Source organism: Astatotilapia calliptera, chromosome 1, assembly GCF_964374335.1.
Source record: "Astatotilapia calliptera chromosome 1, fAstCal68.1, whole genome shotgun sequence".
Taxonomy (NCBI): domain Eukaryota; kingdom Metazoa; phylum Chordata; class Actinopteri; order Cichliformes; family Cichlidae; genus Astatotilapia; species Astatotilapia calliptera.
Window position 1 is genome coordinate 9,062,239 of NC_137422.1, and position 27,012 is coordinate 9,089,250.

A 27,012-nucleotide genomic window follows, 5' to 3' on the forward strand; every position below is an offset into this window, starting at 1 on the left:
TCCAAATGTGACCTCTAGCACCAAACGCTTGCTGCAGTTCTTGGTGTCAGAGGTGACACACAAGGTATCAGGTTTTCTGTGTGATTACTTTTTCATATAGGACCAAGTATGTTTGGATAGCGTTTTGCCCTTGAAAACTGCCGTTGAATATTAGACATTGTTGTCTAATGTTATAAATGTATTGATGTGAAAGGTGTAAGTGTGACAAATATGGAATAAGATAGGAAATCAGAAAGGAGGCAAATACTTGTTCACAGGGCTATAGTCTGTAAATGGTCTTCTTTTGGCTATAGTAGATCTTTTACTTGTTCATTTTTTAATTGTTTGTTAAAATAGTTTTTTTTCCATCATATTGAGTATAGAGGAATGCAACTGTGAGCTTTAGCAATTATCCCGCTTCAACAGGACCGTGATCCCGATGTGTGAGACAGCAGGGTGCTGCCACTGGTGTTGTAATGTGTGATTTAGTTCCTCCTAACATTTCAGTTTTCTTCCAGTATCTATCCTCTGTGATTACTGGCTCTTTAGACAGATTTAATAGAAGTGTGTGAGCTATTGGCTCAGTATAAAGGGTCAGTAGTGTTTTCATGTCACCTATCCATCCTCCATTTAGTCACCCAAAGCATGTAGTAAATACTGCTCACTTTTATTCACCTTCTCTTAAATCCAGAAAAATTCCCACTTGTTAACGTTGAGTGTGTGTGTGTGTGTGTGTGTGTGTGTGCCAGTTGCAGCCTCCAAGTTGAACACCATCACCAAATCCAACCTGGGTCAGTGTGTCAGCAAGTACGACCTGCTGGTCTGGTTTGAGATCAGCGAGCTGGAGCCCACTGGAGAGTGAGTATCCACCTGGAGTGTTATATTCACGCACAAGCTTTAAAGGAACCATAAAAATGATCTCCAGGAAGAATATTATAAGTTGGGATGTTGTGTCACCTCCTCCCTCCATGCACAGGTACATCCCAGCCATCGTGGATCACAGTGGAGGCCTGCCCTGTCATGGTACCTACCTGCTGCACCAGGTACAGGATTGGTGCACATGTTGTTTCCTTATTACTCACACAGTGGTAACTGCTTCCTTTGTACACAGTTGAATATCTTCTTTTAAAGCGTAATGTTGCTCTAGCTGTGCTCACTGTGATCCTGAGCTCCTGTTATGTTTGCTGCAGGGGATCCAGCGGAGGATCACAGTGACCCTCATCCACGAGAAAGGCAGCGAGCTCCATTGGAAAGATGTTCGTGAGCTGGTTGTAGGTGAGCAGCCTGCCTTTAGGGTCTAGTCGTGCTATACCTCAGTGTAGAAAACAAAACCCCAAAGCACCGAAACAATGTTTTTTTTTTTTTTGATCAAGGTCTTTTTATTGAACAAAGAATTGCTTCCAACAACAATTATGGCAAAATTAACAGACAGTTGTGCCCCCACCCCCCCAGAACAGTGTAACTAAAACCCAGCCAGAGAGGAAAGGAGAGACAAAATAACATAAAATAAAATAAAGTTACAGATACAAAGTAAATAATAAAATAAATGAACAACAGCAAGAGAAAAAAAAAACCCCACTCACACGCACATTAAGCAATAGTATCCGGACTTAATCTTTCAAAGTAAGTAAGAAAAGGTTGCCATGTGTCATAGAACCGCCGAACCGAACCTTTTACAGTGTAGCGGATCTTTTCCAGCTGAGTATAGTACATGACATCCTTAACCCATTGCCCATATACAGGTGGAAGTGGCTCTTTCCATTTCAATAATATCATTCTACGGGCCAAAAGAGTGCAGAAGGCCAGAAGATCAGAGTGTGATTTGGAAAGACTGGCATCACAAGGCGTCACTCCAAAAATAGCTATAAACGGGCAGGGTGCAATTGGAACACCAAATATGTTGGATATGGTTTCAAATATGCTTTTCCAAAAGCTACCCAGTTTTGGACACGCCCAGAACATGTGAAATAGGGAAGCAGGCTCTCGTTTGCACCGGTCACATGTGGGGTCAAACCCATCCTTGATTTTGCTCAGTCTAGTTTTAGACCAATGGAGACGGTGAACAACTTTGAACTGAATCACTACATGTTTAAGGCAAATAGATGATGAAGAAATGCTATTGATTATCTTGTGCCAAGTCTCATCTGTAATCCGTTGGCCAAGATCACTTCCCCATCGTTCCCTAAGTGATTGCAATGTGGACAGCCTAAAATTACTCAACAGCTCATAAACATCACTTATAACCCGCTTAGCATTTGGCTTAAAATCAAAAATATCATCCAAAAGGGATGGTGGTGGACAGGACGGAAAGCAGTCAGTATTAGAAGCAACAAAATTCCTGAGTTGTAGATACCTGAAAAAGTGTGACTGAGGGATCTTGAACTTGTTCACCAGCTGTTCAAATGAGGAAAAGATATTGTCCGTGAAAAGAGCAGCCATTGACGTTATTCCCAGCTTTGTCCATATGTTAAATGCCTCGTCCGTCAAGGATGGGGAGAACATGCAGTGTCTATGCGGTGGTGCATTAAGAGAGAGTTCAGTCTGTTTAAAGTGCCGTCTGAGCTGATACCATAACTTCAGTGAGTGGACAACAAGAGGATTCGTGGTGAAGCTGGAGATCGGTCTCGCCAGAGGTAATCTGGCACACAGCAAAGACACCAGGGAGGATTGACTCACCGATAGCCGCTCCAGTGTTACCCATGATGATGATAAATTATCATGGTCTTTCATCCAGTACAATAATGCTCTTATATTAGCTGCCCAGTAATAAAACAGAAAATTTGGGAGTGCCAAGCCTCCTGCGCTCCGCGGTCTTTGTAATACACTCTGTTTCAGCCTAGGTGGTTTTTTGTTCCAAATGAAGGAGGAGATTTGACTATTTAGATTATTAAAAAAAGACTTTGTTAAAAAAATTGGAAGACACTCAAAAAGATATAGAAATTTAGGGAATATAGTCATCTTAATGATATTTAATCTACCACCCAGCGAAAGAGGCAAGGACTCCCACTTTCCAAAATCCTCCTTTAGTTTAGACAATAAAGGAAGATAATTAGTTTTATACAAGTCTCTATGATTCTGCGTAATCCAAATGCCCAAGTATTTGAACTTGTTATAGCTGAGCTTGAAAGGTGCTAAAATAGACGAAAGTTCCCCGGTTATTGTACCTAAAGGCATTGCCTCACTTTTCCCGAAATTCACCTTATATCCGGAAATTGTCCCGAATTCCTTAAGTACATCTAAAAGTTTAGGGAGGCTATTTGAAGGGTTGGAAATAAACAAGAGCATGTCGTCGGCATAAAGAGAGACTTTATGCTCGATATCCCCACGACGTATTCCCTCAACCTCAACACAGTGTCTTAGAGCAATAGCTAGCGGTTCAATTGCGATGGCAAAAAGGAGAGGTGACAAAGGGCACCCCTGTCGTGTGCCACGCTGAAGCTGAAAAAAGGGGGACAGACTATTGTTGGTCCGAATGGCCGCTACAGGGTCACAGTACAATACTTTTATCCAGGATACAAAATTACTCCCGAGGCCAAATTTTTCAAGCGTATGGAAAAGAAAGTCCCATCTCACCCGATCAAACGCTTTCTCAGCATCAAGTGAAATAACAGTTTCCAATACAGTACCTTTGACATGGCTATAGATTATATTTAATAAACGTCTAATATTAAAAAACGAGTACCTGTTTTTGATAAAGCCTGTCTGATCAGGTGAGATAATGGAGGGCAGATGTTTCTCTAAACGGCGGGCCAACACTTTAGCAAGGATTTTGGTGTCGGTGTTCAGCAGAGATATTGGACGGTATGAGCCACAATCTAAATGATCCTTATCCTTTTTTAGAATTAGGGAGATCACTGCCTGACGCATTGTTGGAGGCAAGGATTGTGAGAGGAAAGATTCTTCAAAAGTCGATTTTAACAATGGATTCAAGTGGTTAGAAAACTTCTTAAAAAGTTTTCTAACCACGTCGGGGCCAGGTGGCCAGGTGATTTTCCAGACTGCATACTCCGTATGGCCATTTCAATTTCAGCATCAGAAATGGGCTCCTCCAAACTGGTGGCCGCATCTTCTCCTAAGGAAGGGATATCAAGTTTCTCAAAGAAATTTTCTAGAGCCAGGTCATCCTTAGCCGGGGGGGAGCTGTATAAAGTCTGATAGTATCTAAAAAAACTATTATTTATACCTTGGTTATCCGTGCATCTTATTCCCTGGTCATTCCGGATCTCAGGGATAGCTTGATTAGCTGTTCTTTGTCGTAGCTGATGAGCTAGCAGCTTGCCTGTTTTTTCCCCATGCTCATACGAGTAGCTACGCAACTTCGAAATTAGATACTCAGCCTGTTTTGTAGATAGAAGATTATATTCAGTTTGTAATTTCAGCCTACGTTTATATATATAATACCGGGTCAGGGGAATGGCTATATACAGCGTCTAGTTTAGTAATTTCGTCAGCCAATAGAGAGAGTTGCTCAGTATCCCTCTTCCTTTTGTTCGCACAGAATGAGATTATCTGGCCTCTCAGATATGCTTTTAGAGATTCCCAAACAGTTGATGGTGACATCTCTGGAGTTTGATTGATGGCAAGAAAGAAATCTATTTGAGACCTAATATAATTAACAAACTCTTCGTCTGCTAACAATACTGGGTTGAACCTCCATGGCCGATAATTGGAGTAGGCATTGGGAATACGCAGTGAAAGAACAACAGGTGAATGATCTGAAATCACCATGGCCTTGTAATCACAGTCTGTCACCAAAGGGAGGAGTTTTTTGTCCAGAAAGAAATAATCTATACGAGTATATGTTTTATGGACATTAGAAAAAAAAGAATATTGACTTGAAGTTGGGTTACGAAATCTCCATACATCAGCTAACCCGTAGTTATGAAGAAAACGCTGTATAACACGTGCTGATTTTGAAATAGGCGTGCATTTGTGCGAGCTGCGGTCCATAGCAGATAATGAGCAATTTAGGTCCCCACCAAGAATAATATTATGCGTTGCCATGTTGGGAAGCCGTGCAAAGACATTAGTGAAAAAACTATGATCGTCCCAGTTAGGGGCATAGACATTCGCTAAAATCAAGGGGAAACCATATAAATGTCCTACAACTACAACAAAACGGCCTGCAGGGTCTTCATCTACAGTTGTGGCTATAAATGGTAGAGTTTTGCTTATCAATATTGCTGTCCCCCGAGCTTTAGAATTAAATTTAGAGTGATATATCTGGCCTACCCATCCAGACTTGATTCGAAGATGATCAGAGGTACGCAGATGCGTTTCCTGGAGAAATGCTATATCCGTTCTAAGTCGTTGTAAATGAGTAATAACCTTTTTCCGCTTGACTGGATGGTTGAGTGATTTTACATTCCAGCTTACAAAATTTACCACCCGATCACTAAATGATCGCGCTGTGCTCATCCCTGCTCAAATAGTAAAATATGAAAGCTCCAGATGCACAACAGGCATAGGAGAAGAGGCAAGAGAGGGGAGGAAGAAGAAGGAAAAAAAAAAAAAAAGAAAAAAAAAAAAAAGGGAAAAACAAAAAACACATTGATAAGTAAAATAAACATATCTGGCTGAAGCCCAAACCAAGAACACAATGAGCAATTACACCAGATCGAACATGGTGACTGCCAAACCCCCTGCAAACAGATCCACACATATAGCCTAGTGCTTGTTTGGGTTACTATAAGCCAGACTCTTAGGCTCCCGCTGGCCGCTTGACATAACATATCCTACAAAGAAAAACAGTCAATAAAAAAGAAAAAGAAAAAATATATATACATACACATACATATATCGACATCCAAACAAAGTATAGAACTTTTCTAAACCCAATGGTATTGCCATGAAATAAAATGAACCAAAATGTGTTTATGAAATAAGTTTAAATGTCTGAACAAGAAGTGTCTCTTCAAGCTTTTCATCACCGTGCGAACGCTACAACAAACAGTCATGTACACTCAGCCGTAACTGAGACAACCAACCGTAGCACTGGCGCTCCCACATAGAGCGACAGGCGCAGCCTCCTCAAACGTTGATAATATGTTCTTTAACATATTCCATTGCCTTCGCCGCATCCAGAAATTCTTTCTCCTCCCCATTGTGCGTGATACAAAGTCGCGCTGGGAACCTGATCCCAAAACGGATACCTTCCTGCTCACGGAGAAGTTTCCGGACTTCTGTAAAAGCAGCCCGAGCTCGGGCCACCGAGGTCGTAAAATCCGGGAATATTGCAATCGGTTGTCCATTGAACCTCAGCGGAGCTTGGGTCCTGGCACGGCGTAGAATTTCCACACAGTCCTGGTAGTAATGAAGCTTGGCTATGATGGCCCGCGGGTTACCACCCGGCCTTCTCGGGGCCAGACTCCTGTGTGAGCGGTCGACAATAACATCTTTATCCATACCCAGCGCTTCACGTAGTAGCGCGGATACGGCCGTGGTGGAGCAAGAATCCGGGCCCTCCGGGACCCCCATGATACGGATATTGGATCTCCGCATCCTGCCTTCCATGTCATCACATTTATCTTTCAGGTCAGATAGCTCCTTCCTCAAAGTCTTCACCGTAGATTGCAAGGTGACCACCTCATCGCTCCACATTGACAGCCCGTCCTCTACTTCTTTCACCGTGGCCTTAACTCCATCCATTTCAGCGCGCGCTGCCGCCGTATTGTTAGCAATCTCATTTCTCACTTCTTGCACGTCAGCCCTAATGTTATCAAAATCTTCTTTCAGTGCATTCCTGAGTTCTTCTTTTAACACCACGCTGATATCATCTTTAATGGATTGAAGAAGCTCTAATTTCAGGGCATCAGTGTCCACAAAGCGCCCATCGCTCTGCTGAGCCCGTTCCTCAGTGGTCGCTGAGCCGGGCGCCGCCCTTGGGCCACCATTGGTATTCTCGCCCGAGGATGCGCCGGGCCTAGCCGCAGTTCCTCCGGTGTACTTGTATTTCCTTAGGTTCGATGCCATTTTGTCTCGAGTGAAGCTTTAATATAGTATATAAAACTGTTAGCTTCCCCTGTGACATAAAATGAGACTTTGTAGGTTGAAAAAAAACTATTTCTGAAACTCTGTTAGCGGGAGCCTTCAGAAACACGTCCTACTCCATTGCTGGCTCGCTAGCGCCCCCCGAAACAATGTTTTATAGTGTTTGTGTGCTTTTGATAGAGGAAGACAGGACAGAACATCATTAAAGGGATTTGACTTTGTGAGATCACCCTGAAAACGCACCACTCGGTTCACTCTGAGATATTTTCAGTCTGGAAAGATGAATCTGTCGGGCTTCAGGCTGCTTCTCACTTTAAGCAGTTCATGCTGTAGCTGATGGACCAAAAATGACATTTGATATTTTAGACATTCAGCTGCTGACTCTGAAGCCAACAGGCTCTTGAGTGTGGATGATTGTGTTGGTACTGGATGCTGTGATCAAACAGCTGTTCTGATCTGTCTTCATTCATGCCTGTTGTTATTAAGCCTCCTAAGCTCCAAACCAGTAAAAGCAATCTTTGGAGGCAACACCCTTTTTAGTACTTTGCTGTATTTGTTTGTGATTGTGTGACACTGAACCACAGTGCTATGTATATCCTCTGTAACACTCAGACGTTTCCAGATCAGTGTTTCCCCCTCAGCTGTTTCTCACTATAGAGTCTTTCCTCTGTAACAATGAGGCACCAGCAGAGCATATCTGGCTCCCAGTCTGTGGCTGATAGTGCCCCCTGCTGTTAATAACAGGAACAGTGTAACCTTGTATGGAGCTCATAGTGATGGTCTGAAGATTGCTGCTGCAAGGCAGTAATTTGTATCCATGTGTGCTGTCTATTCTGAGCATATGCAGTTATGTGAGCTCTCAGGTTTTATGTATCAGGACATAATTAAAAACAATCAGGTCCTTAGTAGGTCTTAATATGAGGTAAATATAAAACATGAAGTGTTTGTGAGGTTCATCTGCAGCACCTTTGTCTCTGTGAAATGTTTCCTCATTTAACATTTTCCCTCCTAAACAGGAAGGAGTTTGTGGAGGCCTATGTGAATCATGCCTTCAACACATCAGTGGAGAATCTGTTCCAGGAGTTCAAGCGAGGCTTCTTCCTGGTGTGTGAGCAGGATTTGGTAAGGCTGTTTCGACCAGAGGAGCTGCAGGGAGTGCTGGTCGGCCAGGACGTGCATGACTGGGAAAAGTTCAAACAGGTACAGTCAGCCAAACAGACACAGGCTGTAGTTTCACAGCTGTCCTGTAGCACAATAACTGTGTACTGCATACTGTCAAAAGCATTCAGTCGGCTGCTTTAACACAAATATGAACTTGAGTCACATCTCAGTCTTAATCCAGACTTTTGTATGATAGTATAATATAATAGTCAGCCCACCCTTCGCAGCTATAACTGCTTCCACTCTTCTGGGAAAGCTTTCCACAAGGTTTAGGTGTGTTTATGGGAATTTTTTGACTATTCTTCCAGAGGTGCATTTGTGGTGTCAGACACTGACGTTGGAGGAGAAGGCCTGGCTCACAGTTGCTGCTCTAATTCATCCCAAAGATGTTCTATCAGGTTGAGGTCAGGACTCTGTGCAGGCTAGTCCAGTTCTTCTACACCAAACTCACTCATCCATGTCTTTATGGACCTTGTATTGTGCACTGGTGCCCAGCCATGTGCACACATGCCCACACTTTACACTTGGCACAGTGCAGTCAGACAAGTACTTCTGGCAACCACCAAACCCTGACACATCCATCGGATTGCCAGTCAGAGAAGTGTGATTCGTCACTCCAGTAAACACATCTCCACTGCTTTAGAGTCCAGTGTTGAGATGCTTAAATCACTCCATCTGACGCTTTGCATTGTGTTTGTCAGTGTAAGGCTGGGATGCAGCTGCTCAGCCATGGAAACCAATGAAGTTTGGACATCTGTAACAACAGCAGACTGCAGATATTGGTGACTTAAGTGCACTATGAGCCTTAGCATCAGCTGACTCGCTGTCATTTCCAATTACTTCCACTTTGTTATAATATCACTAACAGCTGACTATGGAATATTTAATAGCGAGGAAATTTCATGACTGGACTTGTTGCACTGGTGCATCCTATCACATTACCATGCTGGAATTCATTCAGTTCCTGAGAGCGACTCGTCCTTTCACACATGTTTGTAGAAGTAGTCTGCATGCCTAGGTGCTTGATCTAATACACCTGTGTCCATGGAAGTGATTGGAACACATTAATTGAATGATTTGGATGTGTTAGGGAATACTTTTGGCAACATAGTGTATGCCTGACCTTACAAACTCTATGATTATAACAGTCATTTTCACTGTTTTCAGAACACAAGTTATGGTTGGAGATATTATGACCGCCACCCCACCATACAGATGTTTTGGGAGGTATTTGATGAACTAACTGAAGAGCAGAGGAAAGATTTCCTTCGTAAGTACTTGCTGAAGCCTCCATTATGATATGTTACTGAAATCACACTGTATCATATAAAACATTAGATTTTTCTGCGCTTTACCAAGATACATTAGAGAGCAGCATTGTTCTGATTAATATACTGTAAAGCTGCTTCTAGCTGGTGGACTGAGCCGCCTCACCTTTCACCTGGCTCACGTCACACACCTGGAGAGACTCGACCTCCACCTGTGTTGCCTCACGCGAGATGATCTAGAGGCTCTGAGTCAGTTGTTACCAATCTCACACGCCGGACACTAATCGCATGCTCGCTGCAGCAGTCATGTGACTCGTTGTTTTTCAGTCCAGGTGCTGCCCTCTCTCACTGCACTGACCGAGCTTGATGTGTCATCCAATAAGGAAGTGGGAGGTGTGGTCCACCTGCTGGTCTCCGCCCTCCCTGCGACACAAATGAGGCGGCTGCCATTCAACAGCTGCTACATGAGCAACGAGTCCTTCACTGCTCTGGGTAACACACACACACACACACACACACACACACACACTTGTTTATTTATAGAGGTTTTCCTTCAAGTCATTCTCCCTGAATACCTCTTCCACCCTCTAGCCTGAAATGGTGAAAACTTTGTGTTTATGCATCAGCCCTGGCGGTGTCCTATCTGCGCACGGTGGATATTTCCTGGTGTAAAGTGGTTGGCGGTCACTTGGCGCTCCTGCTGGATGCTCTGCAGCCATCAGTCGTCAGCGAGCTCCGTCTTTGCAGCTGCGAGCTCACCACTGATGACATGCAACATCTGGGTAACTAACACACAATGACATTATACTTTTTCTTTTTTGGTCTGTAGTGGATCATTAGGCTGCATAAATGTATATTAAGACAAGTAAAGCCTGAAGGAAATTGATATTTCTTTCATTTATTTCATGCTGCCAGCATCTGTAGCTGTCGTATAAAACAAAACAATGAAACTATTCGGTGTTATTTTTGTCTCCATCAGAAACATTGTGAACAAAACAGTAAAGTGAACAGGCATATATCTTGGGGGTGGGCACAATCACGGAGTCCAAATCACCATCAGGGTGTATACCTCACCCCTGACGTCGTTGCCCACCTCTCAATTTTAAATACACTTAGTCATTGAGGGTTAGCAGGAGGGACTATGCGCTTACCTGCTGCTCCTTGGCAGGTAGCTCCATGCCCTCCTGGGTTTTAATTGCACCTTAGAACACATATGCATCAACACTACAATGAGCGGGTGGAGGGAGGTTTGGAGTCTTCTCCCCATTCTCTGCGGCCTGCTGGAGCGGGAGGGCTAGTAGGAGGAGTTGGCCGTCCGACTGCGGTCTGGGGTGTGGGGCCTCCCTGCTGCTGCGGAGTCGGGGTGGTCTGCCTCTCCCCACCGCAGGGAAAAGGGTAACACCACCTGGGTCTGGGTGCAATTCCCCCCTCCAGGGGCAAGGGTACCTAGACCCGGTTTGTAGAGTACGCTTGGGGAGTGTGATTGTGTGTACAGCGTCTCTTTATGTCTGTCTCCACGTTGGTTGAGTGTGGAGTGAGTGCATATGAGAGCATGAGGGTGGGAATGGATGTTTGTGTCTGTGTATGCCTGTATGTCTGTGTCTATATGTCAGGTTGGGTATCAGACGCCACCTCTCTGGGGACATCTCAGGCCCTCCAAGGTTTGGAGGCCTATCTCCACCCACCACCACTTCCCCTGCCGGTGGCGGACTCCCTCAGGTGTCGGTGTGTTGGTGGTTCTTTGTGTCTGGGGGTGGGCGTCCGGGTACACACCGGCTCACTCCTTGGCGGCCGCTTGTCGGGGCCTGGGGCCTGGGGCTCGCTCGGGCCCCTTTGGAGGTGGGGTGCCCCCGGCCTCTCGGCCTAGGGCTCGGTCACTCAGGCGCAGCTGGGGGCCGGCGGAGCTCACGGGCGCGTCACTGCAACTCCCCCTGACTTCTGCTCCGCGGCTGCTGGGCGAGCCCTCATCTGGGACTCTCCTCAGCTCTTACTGGAACAGTGGCGCGGCTGCCCCTCTGTTGGTCTTCCATGGTCTCTTGTGTTCTGGGGGCCTCTGGATGTCTGGAGTTTTGATCTCCTCCATACCCGCTTCACACCCTGGAGGACGGGGCTGTGGCCCCCCCACACTCCCCAGCAGATCATTACATGGAGAAACCTTTGGAATGCAAGCATGCTGATCCACACAGGTATGCACACATGGGTATTCACAGACGCGGACTAAAGCTTTCTTGGCTGCTGCCTCAAAGCACACTGTGCGCTGTCTATCTTGCGTGCTGCACAATATCGTTTATTACTTAGTAAATACTGATATCTATGACTAGCTAGTTTATTGTGATGGTATGGTGCTTTGTTTTCTCTATTATTATGTTGCTCTTTGTTGTTTGCTGTCTCCTCTGTTTGTTTTTGTTTGTTTGTTTGTTTGTTTTTTTTCTCCATACAGGTGACCCAGGAGTTTTTTTTTTGTTTTTTTTTTGTCTCTCTTCCCCCCCCTTCTCACCGTCTCTTCTCCCCTTTGGTTTTCTTTCTTTCTCTCCCCCTCTCTCTCTCATTCATTCCCCCTGTCCTATTTATTAAAAAAAAAAAAAAAAAAAAAAAAAGTGAACAGGCATAAAGTGATCAGTTATCAATGGGTCCTCTTCCTCTGTGCAGCTGCCGTGTGCAGACGGGGCTGTCTCTCCTCACTCCGTGCACTGGATCTGTCCTACAACAGCTTGGTGGGAGACAACGGTTGGTGCAGTCTGTTTGCAGCAGGAGGTCTGGGCTCTCTGGAAGACGTGGATGTCAGTTTGCGACCTTCAACCTCTGCTCCGTGCTCAGCCTGGCTGCCCGCTCTGCTCCGAGCTCTGCCTCAAATGCCGGCGCTGGCTCGACTGGCCATGCAGAGGTGGACAGCTGACTGTCAGGAGAGAGAGCAGCTCAGGTACTGTCTGAAAAAGAGGAGCGTCCTGCTGGAAAGGGATCCAGATTTACAAGACACATCATCAGCATGTAAGGCAAGGCAAGGCAAGACAAGTTTATTTGTATAGCACAATTCAACAACAAGGTGATTCAAAGTGCTTTACAGAGACATTAGAAACAAGAACAAATAAAAAGCATGATTTAAAATTGATTAAAACAAGCAAATAACCTAACTAATTAACAAACAAACAAAACAGTATATAAAATCAAAACAGATAAAATCAGAACAGTAGATAAAATCAGTAGTTAAATGTAAGTTTTGAAATTTAAGCTTAAAGTGTGGATTTGGTGCTTTATTCAAATGCAGCTGAGAACAGGTGAGTCTTCAACCTGGATTTAAATAAACTGAGTGTTTCAGCTGATCTGAGGCTTTCTGGGAGTTTGTTCCAGATATAAGGAGCATAAAAGCTGAATGCAGCTTCTCCGTGTCTGGTTCTGACTCTGGGAACTGATAAAAGACCGGATCCAGATGACCTGAGGGATCTGGATGGTTCATACTGGGTCAGGAGGTCATTGATGTATTTTGGTCCTAAACCATTCAGAGCTTTATAGGCCAGCATCAGAACTTTAAAGTCTATCCTCTGACGGACAGGCAGCCAGTGTAAGAACCTCAGAGCTGGATTGATGTGGTCCACTTTTTTGGTCTTAGTGAGGACTCGAGCAGCAGAGTTCTGAATGAGCTGTAGTTGTCTGACTGATTTTTTAGGTAGACCTGTAAAGATGCTGTTACAGTAATCAAGCCTACTAAAGATGAATGCATGGACTAGTTTTTCCAGGTCCTGTTGAGACATCAGATCTTTTATCCTTGATATATTCTTGATGTGATAGTAAGCTGACTTTGTTATTGTCTTAATGTGTTTTTCTAAGTTTAGGTCTGCATCCATCACTACACCCAAATTTCTCGCCTGGTTTGTGGTTTTTAGATGTATAGATTGAAGTTCTCTGGTGACCTGTAATCGTTTTTCTTTGGCGCCAAAGACTATTACCTCAGTTTTGTTTTTGTTTAGCTGGAGAAAATTGTGGCACAACCAGTCATTGATTTCCTCAATGCATTTACCAAGAGCCTGTACAGGGCCTCGGTCTCCTGGTGACATTGTGATATATATTTGTGTGTCATCTGCATAGCTGTGATAGTTTATTTTGTTGTTGTTTATAATCTGTGCCAGTGGGAGCATGTAGATGTTAAACAGAAGGGGTCCCAAGATGGAACCTTGGGGAACTCCACATGTGATACTTGTCTGCTCAGATGTGAAGTTACCTATTGATACAAAGTATTTCCTATTTTCTACGTATGTTTTGAACCAGTTTAGTACAGTTCCTGAAAGACCTGTCCAGTTCTCCAGTCGTTTGAGTAATATGTTGTGGTCAACTGTATCAAATGCTGCACTGAGATCCAGTAAAACTAGGACTGACATTTTTCCACTGTCTGTATTCAGACATATGTCATTAAACACTTTGGTCAGAGCGGTTTCAGTGCTGTGGTTCTGTCTAAAACCTGACTGGAAGGCATCGTAGCAATTATTCTGTTTTAAGAAGTAACTGAGCTGTTGAGAAACTGCTTTTTCAATGATCTTACTTAAAAATGGGAGATTTGAGATCGGCCTGTAGTTGTTCATTTGTGTCTTGTCAAGATTGTCCTTTTTCAGTATAGGTTTGATTACAGCAGTTTTTAGTGATTCTGGAAACACACCTGATAATAAAGAAAAGTTGACGATCTGTAACAGGTCTGACTCTAAAGTCTTTGAGACCTTTTTGAAAAAACTTGTTGGCAGGACATCTAAACAGCAGGAGGAGGAGTTCAGTTTACCTAAGATGTCCTCCAGGTCTTTGCTGTTAATAGGTTGAAACTGTTTCATGGTGTTTAAACAGTTTTTTGGTGGACACAGTACATATCCTGGATCTGCTGTTGATGTACCAATTGCTTGTCTAATTTTTTGGATTTTTTCAGTGAAGAATTTGGCAAAGTCATTGCAGGCCATGGTCGAATGAAGTTCAGCTGCCACTGACACAGGAGGGTTTGTTAGCCTGTCAACTGTAGAAAATAAGACCCGAGCATTATGGCTGTTTTTAGTGATGATGTCAGAGAAGTAGGACCTCCTTGCATTCCTCAGTTGTAAATTATAATTGTGAAGTTTCTCTTTATAAATGTCATAATGAACCTGGAGGTTTGTTTTTCTCCATCTGCGCTCAGCTTTCCTACACTCTCTTTTTTCTTTTTTCACCAGTGTGGAGTTTCTCCATGGAGACTTTTTCCTTCCAGAGATAACCTTCACCTTAATGGGAGCAATAGTGTCCATTACATTTAACATGTTAGCATTGAAGCTATTGACGAGCTCATTGACTGAACCTTTAAAGGGAACAGTCAGGAGAGCCTAGAAGAGAGTCAGCCTGAGGAGATTGGAGCGGACCGCACTGGAATTTACTGTCAAAGAGCGACCCACTTTGTTGCTTTATTATTATTTTTTTAAGTCTCTGTTACCACAAGAAGGTCAGTGTTGACGTCAGCTGCATCACGTCTGATGTAAACTGTGTCACACGTGATGGTTTCAGGGAATACTGGGAACTTACAGAGTTAAGCACAGCTGGTGTGGGTTATCATATTTGTCGTCTCTCACCTTGGCTGCAGGGTCTGGGTCTTTCCAATGCAGCAGTCCTAACACTTGAGACACACATGCCGAGAAGTGGGGATACCTGGAAATGGACAAAGGCTTTCAGCAGAGTTTTAAAGCAGCTATTCAGGAAAAGAGCTGTGAATTATCTGCATACCTTGTTAGGTAATCAGCTATTTTGGGGTTCTTTAACAAATCAACCAAAAGGTCGACTGAGTATTTTCTCGTCAGAGTACCATCACCGTTCACGATGATGTTGAGCACAAGCTGGAGCGTTTGATGGATGTTCTTTGCATCAAAGAGCTACGAGGAAATCCCAGAGATTAGAGACAGGATATTATGTGAATCAGCATGAATGTTGTTTGTTGTTCAACAGATAAAAACAAGAAGAGAAAATAGAAACAAAGTAAAAAAGGAACAATTGTTTCTGCCGTTAAGAAAAAAAAATTGAGTCATGGCAGAGACCTGCAGAAGTCTTGAGTCTCATTTGATGACATTTTGTCAGATTGCCTTGTAATTTAAAAAAAACAAAACTGTTTTTTGAGCAAAAGTTCTCCAGGTTTTTTTGGAGTTCTTTCAAAGTTTTCTTATTTTTGGACGTTAGCTGCTTTTTCACTCTTTTTCAGTCCAGTCTGTGCATCTGAACATTTACAGAAAGATTTCTTTGTTTCGTCTTTAGACACTTTGTTAAACGCAGATCCCAGCAGAGTTCGCCTACCTTCTCTCCAACCTTCTCAGGTTTTGTGGATATTATACATGGTTATGCTGAGGATATGTCGGCTACTTTCCACTGGAAATGCCTTTTGGTTAAACTGTCAGCGAGGAATTTGCACTGTTACATTTTTATATAACTTTAATGCAAAAAAAACAGCTGCTTGTTTAAGTGAAAATACACTGATGGGGTTTTTTTCTATTCATGAACAGGAGTGTGATCAGTTTAATAAAAGAAAAAATAACCATAACCAAGATATGAGGGGAAATCTTGGACAAATAAGATAAGATAACCTTTATTAGTCCCACACGTGGGAAATTTGTTTTGTCACAGCAGGAAGTGGACAGTGCAAAAGTTATGACGCAAAAATTAGAATACAATAAGAATAAATACAGTACACAGCTGTACAGAATAGAATAAAATAATATACTATATACAGTAGAATAAAATAGAATAAAAATATACAATAAGATAAAAATAGAATACGAATGCTATATACAACTGAGTAAAAATACAACGATGCCAGAAAAGATTATTGCACTTAGTGTTATTGCACATGTGTGGATGTGTGTGTTTGTTCAGTTAAAGTCTTTGTTGTGGAGTCTGACAGCAGTGGGGAGGAAAGACCTGCGAAATCTCTCCGTCCCACACCGTGGGTGCCGCAGTCTCCCACTGAAGGAGCTGCTCAGTGCTGTCACAGTCTGCTGCATGGGGTGGGAGACGTTGTCCAACAGGGATGACAGCTTAGCCGCCGTTCTCCTGTCACTCACCACCTCCACTGGGTCCAGAGGGCATCCTAGAACAGAGCTGGCCCTTCGGATCACCCTGTTCAGTCTCTTCCTGTCCCCAGCAGAGATGCTGCCGCCCCAGCAGACCACACCATAAAAGATAGCAGAAGCCACCACAGAGTCATAGAAGGTCTTCAGGAGTGGGCCCTCCACCCCAAACGACCTGAGTCTCCGCAGCAGGTACAGCCTGCTCTGCCCTTTCCTGTAGAGGGCGTCTGAGTTATGAGTCCAGTCCAGATACAAGCAGACTGGAGCAGCCAGCGTTCAAAACACCGACGTTCAAGGTAACAGAAGGTTCCCGAGCCACATCCACCCAGCTGGTTTCTGTGTTTCTTGTGTATTTGTGTACACTGTGACTTCATGGCTGTCTTGGGCTCCAGCTCTTGTTTTGGTGTCTCATTAATTTGATTTAATGTCCTGCTTAGTGATAACATCACTCTTGGCCTCCCTGCACTGGCTTCCAATTGAATTTAGGATTCATTTTCAAGTTCTTTTATTGGTTTTTAAATCTTTAAATGGTCTGGCACCTGCTGAAACTATGTCCGCACTCGTTCGCTCCGGTCAGCTGAGCAGCTGTTGCTCTCAGTCCCCAAATCACGGCTGAAACTGAGAGGAGACCGAGCGTTCTCTATCGTGGCTCCTAAGCTTTGGAATAATCTTCCTCTTCACATTAGGCAATCGACATCAGTGCTGGTTTTTAAATCCAGATTGAAAAAGCATTTTTATTCACTGGCTTTTGACTCAGTGGTTGACTGACTTGTATTTTATTGTTTTTCGCTATGTTTATTATTGTATCGTATTTATTATTCTTATGGTATCTATTATGTTTCTATTGTTCAGCAGTTTGGTCAGCCTTGTGTGTTTTTAAAGTGCTATATAAATAAACAATGATGATGAACATAGTAACGTGTGTTGGGTTGCTCTGTCTTCAGACTCACTGTCAGACTGATTAGACAGTGAGTCTGAAGGTGAGAGTCCTCACTGCCCACGCCTGTCTTTGGGTCTGACCAACACCGTTTCCTGTGTGTCATTCCCCCCTTGCCTTCCCCCCATCCGTCCTGTCTGCACTGACCTCTCCAATAAAGACAAAAGGCCTCATTTTCTGAAACTCTTCCTATCCCATCACCTTGCGAAGAATCACTTCACCATGTTGATTAATAAGGACGGTGGGAATGGTTTGAAGTCTCGTCACAGAAAATGTGCCAAAGGCAAAGAATCTGAGCTTGAAATAAAATGAAATGAAAGATCAGCCCCACACAAGGGTTAAATTCAGATGGAAACTCTTATCACACAAAGAGAACAAGCGAATAAATATATCTGAGTGTGGCCCCTCGACTGTCACAGTGTAGCTGACATTTGATCTTATCATGTGTTAAAGCTATTTTAATTACTGAAGAGAACCAGTGTCAAACTCAGCCCAAGTATGGTTGTACGTTAATCCTTAAAGCAACAACGTTTTTAAAGTTGCAGCGTCATTTTTACACCACACCTAAAATCCCACTAATCGTCCGGGCTCTTCACCCTATGACCACACGCTGGGGTATCTAACACCACATGACCCAAATGGAAACTATGTCAGCTGAAAGAAACCCATCGAAATGTGCAACACTTAAAACTTTGCCTGATTGGAGCATGGCTTCAAATACAGCCCTGAAAACAGACAGGCGGTCGTTGGCATTTCGTTACAAAGTTTCCTTGTTCAAAACTTCTGCTTCATTATAACAACCGAGTGACTGGGATCTACGAGCTGAGCTTGTGTAAGATGTCTGACACTGGAAGCCCAGGTGAGCGGCCATGAAACATGTTTAAAGAACGGCAGCTGTTTTATCATAATTCTGTGGAGAGCTTCATCCTAATGAGGGCTCATGTCCTGAGCAGGGATGCAGAGGAGGAGGAGGAAGGTCCTGGACACATCAGTGGCTTATGTGCGTGGAGAGGAGAACCTGGCCGGCTGGAGGCCCAGAGGAGATAGCCTCATCCTAGAGCACCAGTGGGAGCTGGAGAAGATGGAGCAGCTGCAGGAGGTGGGGCCTTAAAAGATTCATAAAGAAATAAATCTGTTTAATATCGTAGAGGGAAAAATGACTTTTCAACTCAAAGACCAAAGTGCTATTCTAAAAAGTTTTTTCTTAGAGTACAGACTTTACATGACTAACCTCCCCTCTTCTCCCCACCTCACATTCGCCCCCATCTTTCGTCCAGGTGGAAAAGACCCGTCACCTTCTGGGAGAGGCGGCTCCCGTGGGAACAGCTCCCACCACCAAGTCCCTGAGTGAGTCTCTGTCCCCCAGCGTGAGCTCCAGCACTCTGTCCACATCCACCTCCGCCTCCTCGCAGATCTCCAGCACCACCTTTGAAAGCGTGAGAAGGAGCTGGCCACCAAGGTGAGAAAAACGTGGGCTTAGTGGGCGTTCTTGTTGCTGCCTTCTTCCTTCTCTGCTCGGAGCTGATCGGTCTTGTTCCTGTTGTGTTGTAGTGCCTGCGCCTTCTGACACACACCTTCAATACTGAATACAAGCAGCTGGTGAACAGCATCAGTGACTGCAAGGTGAGAAATAATACAAAGAAATAAAACAATAGCTTTTCTGTGTCACATCAGGGAGTTCCTATATTGACGTCTACCTCATCCTGCTGTTGTTTCACTTCAGCTTTCTCTCATCTCACCGATCGGACGTGATCCATCCGTGACGAGCTTCAGCAGTGCCACCCTCACCCCTTCCTCTACCTCCCCCTCTCTGTCGGACTCCCGCTGTGGCTCCATGGACCAGAAGTAAACATATTTTTAGGAACATTGACCTCGATCTGCAAACGGTTATTGACAGGTTATCTATTTGATTCTAACTTGGTGTGATTTGTGTTAAAGGACCCCTGAGAACAGCTCACGTGCCTCCAGTCCCTCCTGCTCAGACTGTGAAAACTTCCCGATGGTTCCCACTCTGGAGACCTCCTACCTTGCGCGGGCTGCAAAGAACGAGTTCCTGAACTTGGTGCCTGATATTGAAGAAATGCGACCAGGGTGAGTAATGCCATATTAACCCAAATACTGTCACTATGACATGTGTCTCACAGACCAAATGTAAGTCGACACTCATGTTCTCTAGTTCAAGCAGAAATGATGTGGATCGATTCAAATTCCTGAGCCTGGATGATTTCAGCTGGAAACAAACCAACTCTGCTTCTTCCTCAGAAAAACAAGCGCTCTCTTAAAAAATAAATAAATGAATAAAATCTCTTCTTTTCAGATCTGTTGTGTCCAAGAAGGGTTTTCTAAGCTTCGTGGAGCCTCGCTCTAACTCATGGGGGAAGCATTTTGTGGTTGTTCGCCGGCCCTACGACTTCATCTACAACAGCGACCAGGACCCCGTGGAGCGAGGCGTCCCCACTCTCTCCACAGCTCAGGTGGAATACAGCGAAGACCAGCAGGCCATGCTTAAGGTTTGAGGCAGGATAGAGAAAGGCTGGATGTAACACGTTTGTCTTTAATGAGAATTCATTCAAATTGTTTTGGTGCACGTTGATTGATGAAATGGCAAATGGACTGGGATTTATCATTTGAATGAATATGAATATAATGTGATGTTTTCTTTTCAGACGCCCAACACATTTGCAGTGTGCACAAAACATGGAGGCATCCTCCTGCTGGCCAACAACGAGAACGACATGAACGACTGGCTGTACGCTTTTAATCCTCTGCTAGCAGGAACGATAAGGTACACACACACAGACACACACGCTCCTCTCACACCACAGTCAAACGTGCAGCTTCTGCACCCTTCAAAAACATTCCCTTCTCCTCACAACGTAAAAATCTCCCTGCAGATCTAAGCTGGCGAGGCGGCGCAGCCTTCCTCCAGCAACCCCGCTGCCAGCTCAGCTTTCCTCCTCTCTATTCCCTCCCCTCAGCTTTTTGTGTTTTTGTTTCGATGACAATGTTTGGGTCTAATTTTGTTCCGCTTGGTTGTCATTCCCAAACTCGCCTAACTAAGTAGCATGTTGTAGTAGTCTGCTTGTGTGTGCACGACTCTTTAGAAACTTTCCGTTTGCCCGTCATCTGTACAAAAAAAATGTCTCTATCAGTGTTATTTGTCTCCTGAAATGAGTTTCATTCTATTTTGGGGGTTTTTGCTGTTGGTTTTTTAATAAATTAACATGCTCGCATGATACCTGCAGCAGTCCTCAGGAGAAGACCAGGTTTGCTCAGTTTAAAACAAAAATGAACCAAATCAGCCAGCTTACATTTGAAACCATGAAGGAAAAATCTACAGTTATCTCCAAGTGACGTGTTAGTTTATGCTCTGTGTTACGACCCGGCTCAGCGGACGTAACATAAACGAGCCCAGAGACTAGGGGGTTAGATAAAAAGAAAAACATAAGGTTTATTAACACAACTGAAAACCGTTAGTGAAACAACTCACTAGGCAATAGAGTGATTTTAAACAAACATAACAACTCCAGTAACACCAATAACACCAGTAGAACACTACTCATCTAAACATCTCACAGGAGGCAACTCAAAACAAAGGCTCAAATGGCAGCAGTGCAAAGGCAGGAGGGACCGTCTCCACAGTCTGTTCAAATCAACAAGTCCCTCCACGAATGAAGAATCCTCAGCCTTTTATCTTCTCAGGTGATTGCAGGCAGCTGTGTCATTGGTCTGTCGTACTCAAGGCTCCCTCAGCAGCCTGGCACGGTCTGACCTGCATGAAGGTGGGGCGGGCATAGGTCCGGGCCAGCCAATCCCCCGTGAGTCCTGGAACACTTTGATTTCCATAGAGGAAGGCGGGGCCACCCCTCCCCTTAAAATACCACCTATGTTGGGCAGAAGCAGACATTAAAGAGTGTGAACAAAAACAAAGAACAAACACAGCAAAACATGTTTACAAGCGGGACAGACCATCAGCTAAAACATTTTCAGACCCCTTCTTATGGTGAATACTTAAGTTGTATTCCTGCAACAACAGAGCCCAGCGCATAAGGCGCTGGTTATGATTAAACATGCGAGTAAGGAACACAAGTGGGTTGTGGTCGGTGTACACAACAAGAGGTAACATGCTGGACCCCAGGTATACGTGAAAGTGCTGAAGAGCCAACAACAAAGCCAGGGTCTCCTTTTCAATGGTGGAGTAGTTTAACTGATTTTTATTGAACTTGCGGGAAAAGTAACAAACGGGGTGGTTCAAACCCAGCAAGTCTTCTTGCAACAGCACTGCCCCAGCCCCGACAGCACTGGCATCAACCTCGAGTTTGAATGGTCGCGTCAAATCAGGTGCAGCTAACACAGGAGTGTGGCAGAGGAGGACTTTCGCACTCTCAAAAGCATCTTGACACTCACTTGACCATATAAACTCAACTTTTGGGCTGAGTAGGTCAGTCAATGGCTTGACTACTGAGGAGAAATTTTTACAAAGGTTTCTGTAGTAGCCCACCGTCCCTAGAAACCTACGCAACTCACGCCTGGTGGTAGGTGTGGGAAACTCTTTAATCACTGCCACTTTGGCATCTATGGGCCGGACCTGTCCACGTCCCACCTCCCTGCCTAAGTACATCACTATAGCTTTGGCAAACTCACACTTAGCTAAGTTGAGAGTCAGAGTAGCTTGAGCCAAACGGTGAAATACCTGCTGTAACGTTTCCAAATGATCTTGCCATGTTTCAGTATAAATTACTAGATCATCTACTTAGGCACTGCAGTTGGACAGGCCACGGAGGACTTTATTTACCAGCCTCTGGAAGGTGGCAGGAGCGTTACACATGCTGAAAGCCATGACTGCGTATTGTAGAAAATCATCAGGTGTAACAAAGGCAGAGATGTTAGAGGCACGTTCAGTTAAAGGGACCTGCCAGTAACCATTAAGAAGATCTAATTTAGTGACATACTGAGCAGTCCAATACTGTCCACACAATCCTCAACTCTTGGGAGAGGATGTGAGTCAGCCACAGTCACAGAGTTCACCTTCCGGAAGTCTGTAATAAAACGGGCCGAGCCATCTGGCTTAGATTCCACTATACAAGGCGAGCTCCAGGGGCTTTGACTGGGCTTCGCTAAGCCATGTTGCAGCAGATAGTCAGCCTCCTGTTTCATGAGCAAGCGCTTATGGGGGCTGGCTCGATAAGGATGCTGCTTAATAGGTTTAGCTCCCTGGACATCAATATCATGCTCTAGCACCGTAGTGCAAGTTGGCACATCCCCGAGTAAACAGGTGTATTCCTTAATCAAGACAGTAACACAGAGACAGAGGGGTCAGAGTCAGGAGCTGTGATAAGAGGCCTGGTGGTGCCGACCTTTTCAATAAAAGGTGATCATCATGTCTGGCGATTATACCTCAGCAGAGACTTTGTTTGGTGAATGAAACAGGTCAGAAATAATAGAAACAGAAACAAACTTCTGAGTGACAGACGAGCAACCACACACAGCAGCGCCATCTTGTTACCAGTCAGGTGTGAAGAGCAGTTAGACCAAAGGTTCATTCAAGACTTTTTATGTGAAGGGAAGGATTTTAAACTGGATTCTGGATTTATCAGAAAATCAGTTCAGCTCGATCTGTTTCAGGATGGCTGAGTGGTCTAAGGTGCTGTGTTTAGTGCTCACTCTCCCCTGGAGGTGTGGGTTTGAATCCCACTCTTAGCAGTTTCTGCTTCATTGTCTTTCTCAGTGTTCACATCTCCTCATTCCTGAAATGGTCTGCTCACATTCACGTCCAGTCCAAAAAGGCTAGGCAAGCGCCTGTACCGTCTCCGACAACTCAGGAAGTTAGCAGGTTTTTCCAGTGGTCCTCAGAACTTTCTATTCAGGCGCTGTGGAGAGCATCCTCACACAGAACATCACTTCCTGGTGTTGGAATAACTGTGTCCAGGATTGAGAAGCAGAGTGATCCGTGCGTCAGAACGCTGCTGCGTTACAAATGCAAATACAGTATGATCCACAAATATAACTTCCCTACAGGACATTTACACCAGGAGATGTTGGTCCAGAGCATCTCAGATATTAAAGGACTGGTCCCATCCCAGTAACAAAATGTTTCGACTTCTGCAATCAGGCAGAAGGTTCCACACCATCGGGGCCAAAACAGACACTCGAGGAGGAGCTTCTCTCCTCAGGCCGTACGAGTCCTAAACCAGAACACGCCCCCACTCCCCTCATAGCATCAATAAGTGACTGAAACAGGACCTTATATCAATCTGTTCACACTACCCTGGTCGCATTACTGTTTACACTTCTCTGGTCACTCAGTTGAATTACTCTGTTTATATTACTCTGGTCACTTGTTTACTTGCACAGCTCTGTCAATACGTTGCTGTGCTAATATGGCACAAGACACTTTAACACTCCATTTGCACAAAGTACATTTTCAGATTTTTGATTTAAAATTTCCAGACTTTTAAAATCTATTTACTTATTGTATATAATGTCTTTTTTTGTACAGTCAAAGGAGCAGTTCAGGAGACATTTCACTGTTTGTTTTGTAATTTAATGACTATGCATGTGACAAATAAAAAATCTTCAGTCTTGAACGTTATGCTCTCTCTTTCTAGGCCCTGCCAGTACTCTCGCTCCAGCATTTTGGATCAGCTGAAGGCTTTTGAGGGAGTTTTTATGACATCTGAAAATAGCAAATTACAGTTTCCCAGGACTTGCATGAACAGTTCAACAGCAAAGCCCCAAAAACCAAACAGGCTCATCAGGGATTTGAACCCAGGACCGCTTACACCCAAAGTGAAAAGGGAAAAGCTTCCTTAGGCATTTTCCAGGTCACAGCAGAGGTGTGCTTGCAGGCGGAGGAGGAGTGAGGTGCTGAGGCTGCTCCTGCTGCCCTCCAGCGAAGCCCAGGTGGCTGCTCTCAAACCTGCCCACAGCAAAGAGGAGCAGCTTCAATTACATGTTTCTTAGATTGTCACAAATAAGCTTTCGTCTAATTTTCAGATGATCACTTTTAATTTTAAATTAAGAACCAATTTAGGTGGGTTATTTAGAGCTTCCAATGAGGTGCATGTGTTTAGATCATGGCGGACAAAAAAAGAGTACCTGAAGAAAAACCCTGCAACATGGAGCATGCACCCACCTGCAATCAACACAGTGGCATGAGCATATAGTCATACAGATGAGCATGACAGCGTCAAGCTTCATAACCAGAAACCTTACACCACAAATTAAGTCACATTTTGACCCTAAAATCTGAATTTTGCAGTTAAAATCATCACATAATTTTCATCTGTAATATTTTATTTCACTTGGTACATAAGTTACATGTGTGCATAATGCACTGAAAGAGATTCCTTCGTGGTACTGAAGTACTAATGTTTACTGATGTTTATTTTTGGCCCTTTTGTGTATCAGTAAAACTGATGTGCGTTCTTCCACATGCATATTGTTAAAGTCGTGTGAGAGAGTTACACATTTATAATATATGATACATAACTGTGTATTGTAGTAGTTCTGTGTACAAGTTTGAATTGAATTCTCTTATTTAATCTAAAATAAAACTCTGTGTTATCTTGAATAACAAATAATTACCTTAGAAAAACTTTTTGGAGAATTTAAATGGTAAACAATAAGAACAAGGCCAACAACATCCTTCATATCAGATCTGTTAGCTGTCCCTGTATGAGGGACTATGGGAACATGTGTGCAGCTGCAGAGATTCTTTCAAATGGAGCCTAAACAGCATGTGGCAGCTGAGAGGCTCTATAGACAACACGTGGGCTCGTCCAGGATTTGAACCCGGGACCTCTCACACCGAAAGTGAGAATCATACCCCTAGACCAACGAGCCACACAAACAGTCCAGCAAGTCTTTTTTCACAAAGTCACACATCAGAGCAACTAGATGAAGAAGAATGTGTGAAAGATTGTCTTGAACGCTCAGAGAATCATCTGTTTGTGTGCTTGATTCTAGATTTTATTCTAGGATTAATTCAGTAGAGATTTATTGGACATACTATAAGGACACATTCTATTTAACTTGAATTCTCAACAACAACAATGAGGGCTGGCCCTAAATAAATAAAGTTAAAATAAATCATATCATACTAACTGCTCTGTGTGTACTTTTTAAAAGAATCTTCTATCATTTGAATATAGCAGACATGCTTTATAAAAGCCTAGTATATATTATTTTCTTTCTTCCCTTAAACTGAAAGAATTACAAGTATGTAACTAGTATAGCAAGTTGAGAGTCATACTGTACCAAAAGAAAACAAACCTCTTCTGCCAAAGAGGAGGAGTGTAGAGATTAGAATATTATTTTACTGTTACTATTCATAACATTATCATTACTGTTGCATTACGTATCATTTATCATTATCATTTCATTAGAGCATTTATTGAAACTGTTGATGTTACATTAAAGTTTGTATTTCAGGTGTGAGCATAATTACATAATAATCTTTCATTGCAGGTGCAACTGTAACCATGTTATCCATATTGCATTTTGTGCTAATTAAAGAGTTGAAGCTCGGTCAAGTTAATTAATGGTCTGAAGCTTCGGTCAGCGCGACGTCTGGCCGATCAATAGGAAGTTAAGGTGACCTGGAGCCATGAAAGAATTGCATACATGCTTACAATACAATACACTACATATAACCTGTAAACAGAATAGAGGCCTGTGTGTGTTCAGCAGCCTGCTGCATTGGAGTTTGCCTAGTAACAGATGACTCGAACGGAGTCAGGAAGTATACTTCTAAGATGTCTTTGTTTGTCGAGTGAGGTCATGCACTGAGGTCAAGACACATAGTCTGCCTGAACACACATACACAGTATATAGACTTGTTTTGCTCGAAACTGCAAAGTTGTTTTACCTGCATACGTGACAGTTTAGTTCCACAAATAAGTGAAGTGCAGTAAGTGAAATAACAGGAAGCATCTGGCGGTGGCGGAGGAACAGAGGAAGGAACTGTTCTTTTTTAGAATATGTCCAAGGTCGGAATTACTGGAACTGATGCATGTTTCTTATCTGCTTTGACGCATGATGCTTGTCATCGACTATGTTATATATATGACTGCTCGTTTACTGTTCTGGGGAGATCGAGGCTGATGTTTTGCAGAGCTCATCTTTCCCACACACGTGTGTGCTTTAATAAAATCATTGTTTTGACGCACAATGGACCTCCAGTCGTTTGTCTCTTACCTCAAATACGAAATCAGGACACTTCTTAAACACTAATAAAAATATATAACATAATTCACAATCCACTTATGACACGTTTTATGAAGTGTCAAACTGAAAGAAAAGCGTGTTTTGTCATGGTATGTCATAACAATAGCTGATGGGCTTCTATTCCTATAAAGCAGACTGGACAAACAGAAACCATCTGTCACGGTCCCCGTGTCTCTCTGGTTGGCCCACGCTCGCTACAGGTTTTGTTGTTGTTAGTTTTGGTTTTTTTTGTCTCTCCTCCTCCTCTCTGCCTGGGTGGAGCTCATTACGGGCTCTCACTCTTGGCCCACGCACCCCTGTGGATGGTGTCCACCTGCGGCTGATCCGGCTGATTTCCCCAGCTGCTATTTAAGGCAGTGGCACAGAGCAGCTCACCGCTGGAACGTCGAACCAC

The 27,012-nt window shown here is 43.8% G+C and overlaps 1 protein-coding gene, 1 non-coding gene and 1 pseudogene across 4 annotated transcripts; 2 read left to right on the forward strand and 1 right to left on the reverse strand.

Moving 5' to 3' along the window:
- The first annotated feature begins 418 nt into the window (after positions 1 to 418).
- LOC113016638 (kinesin-like protein KIF1B) lies at positions 419 to 26,562 on the forward strand (annotated as a pseudogene). Its single transcript, XR_013910253.1, has 14 exons — positions 419 to 422; positions 729 to 837; positions 956 to 1,022; positions 1,170 to 1,254; positions 12,048 to 12,386; positions 18,130 to 18,249; positions 18,344 to 18,489; positions 18,668 to 18,849; positions 18,942 to 19,013; positions 19,114 to 19,235; positions 19,329 to 19,481; positions 19,708 to 19,900; positions 20,057 to 20,175; positions 23,999 to 26,562. The product of XR_013910253.1 is annotated as a kinesin-like protein KIF1B (transcript).
- LOC145428903 (leucine-rich repeat-containing protein 31-like) lies at positions 9,223 to 10,402 on the forward strand. Of its 2 annotated transcripts, none has more exons than XR_013909239.1 (3): positions 9,223 to 9,647; positions 9,726 to 9,890; positions 10,025 to 10,402. XR_013909239.1 is itself a non-coding variant. In XM_080301794.1 (3 exons), exons 1-3 carry the CDS (start codon positions 9,346 to 9,348, stop codon positions 10,186 to 10,188), a joined length of 384 nt encoding a protein of 127 aa, XP_080157920.1. In that variant the 5' UTR covers positions 9,235 to 9,345; the 3' UTR covers positions 10,189 to 10,402. The 2 variants fall into 2 exon arrangements, 1 of the variants encoding a protein (XP_080157920.1); XM_080301794.1 differs by having other exon boundaries at positions 9,235 to 9,400.
- Positions 25,164 to 25,235, reverse strand: trnar-ucg (transfer RNA arginine (anticodon UCG)). The gene has a single exon. It is a non-coding gene; the product is annotated as a tRNA-Arg (tRNA).
- Positions 26,563 to 27,012: the final 450 nt, after the last annotated feature.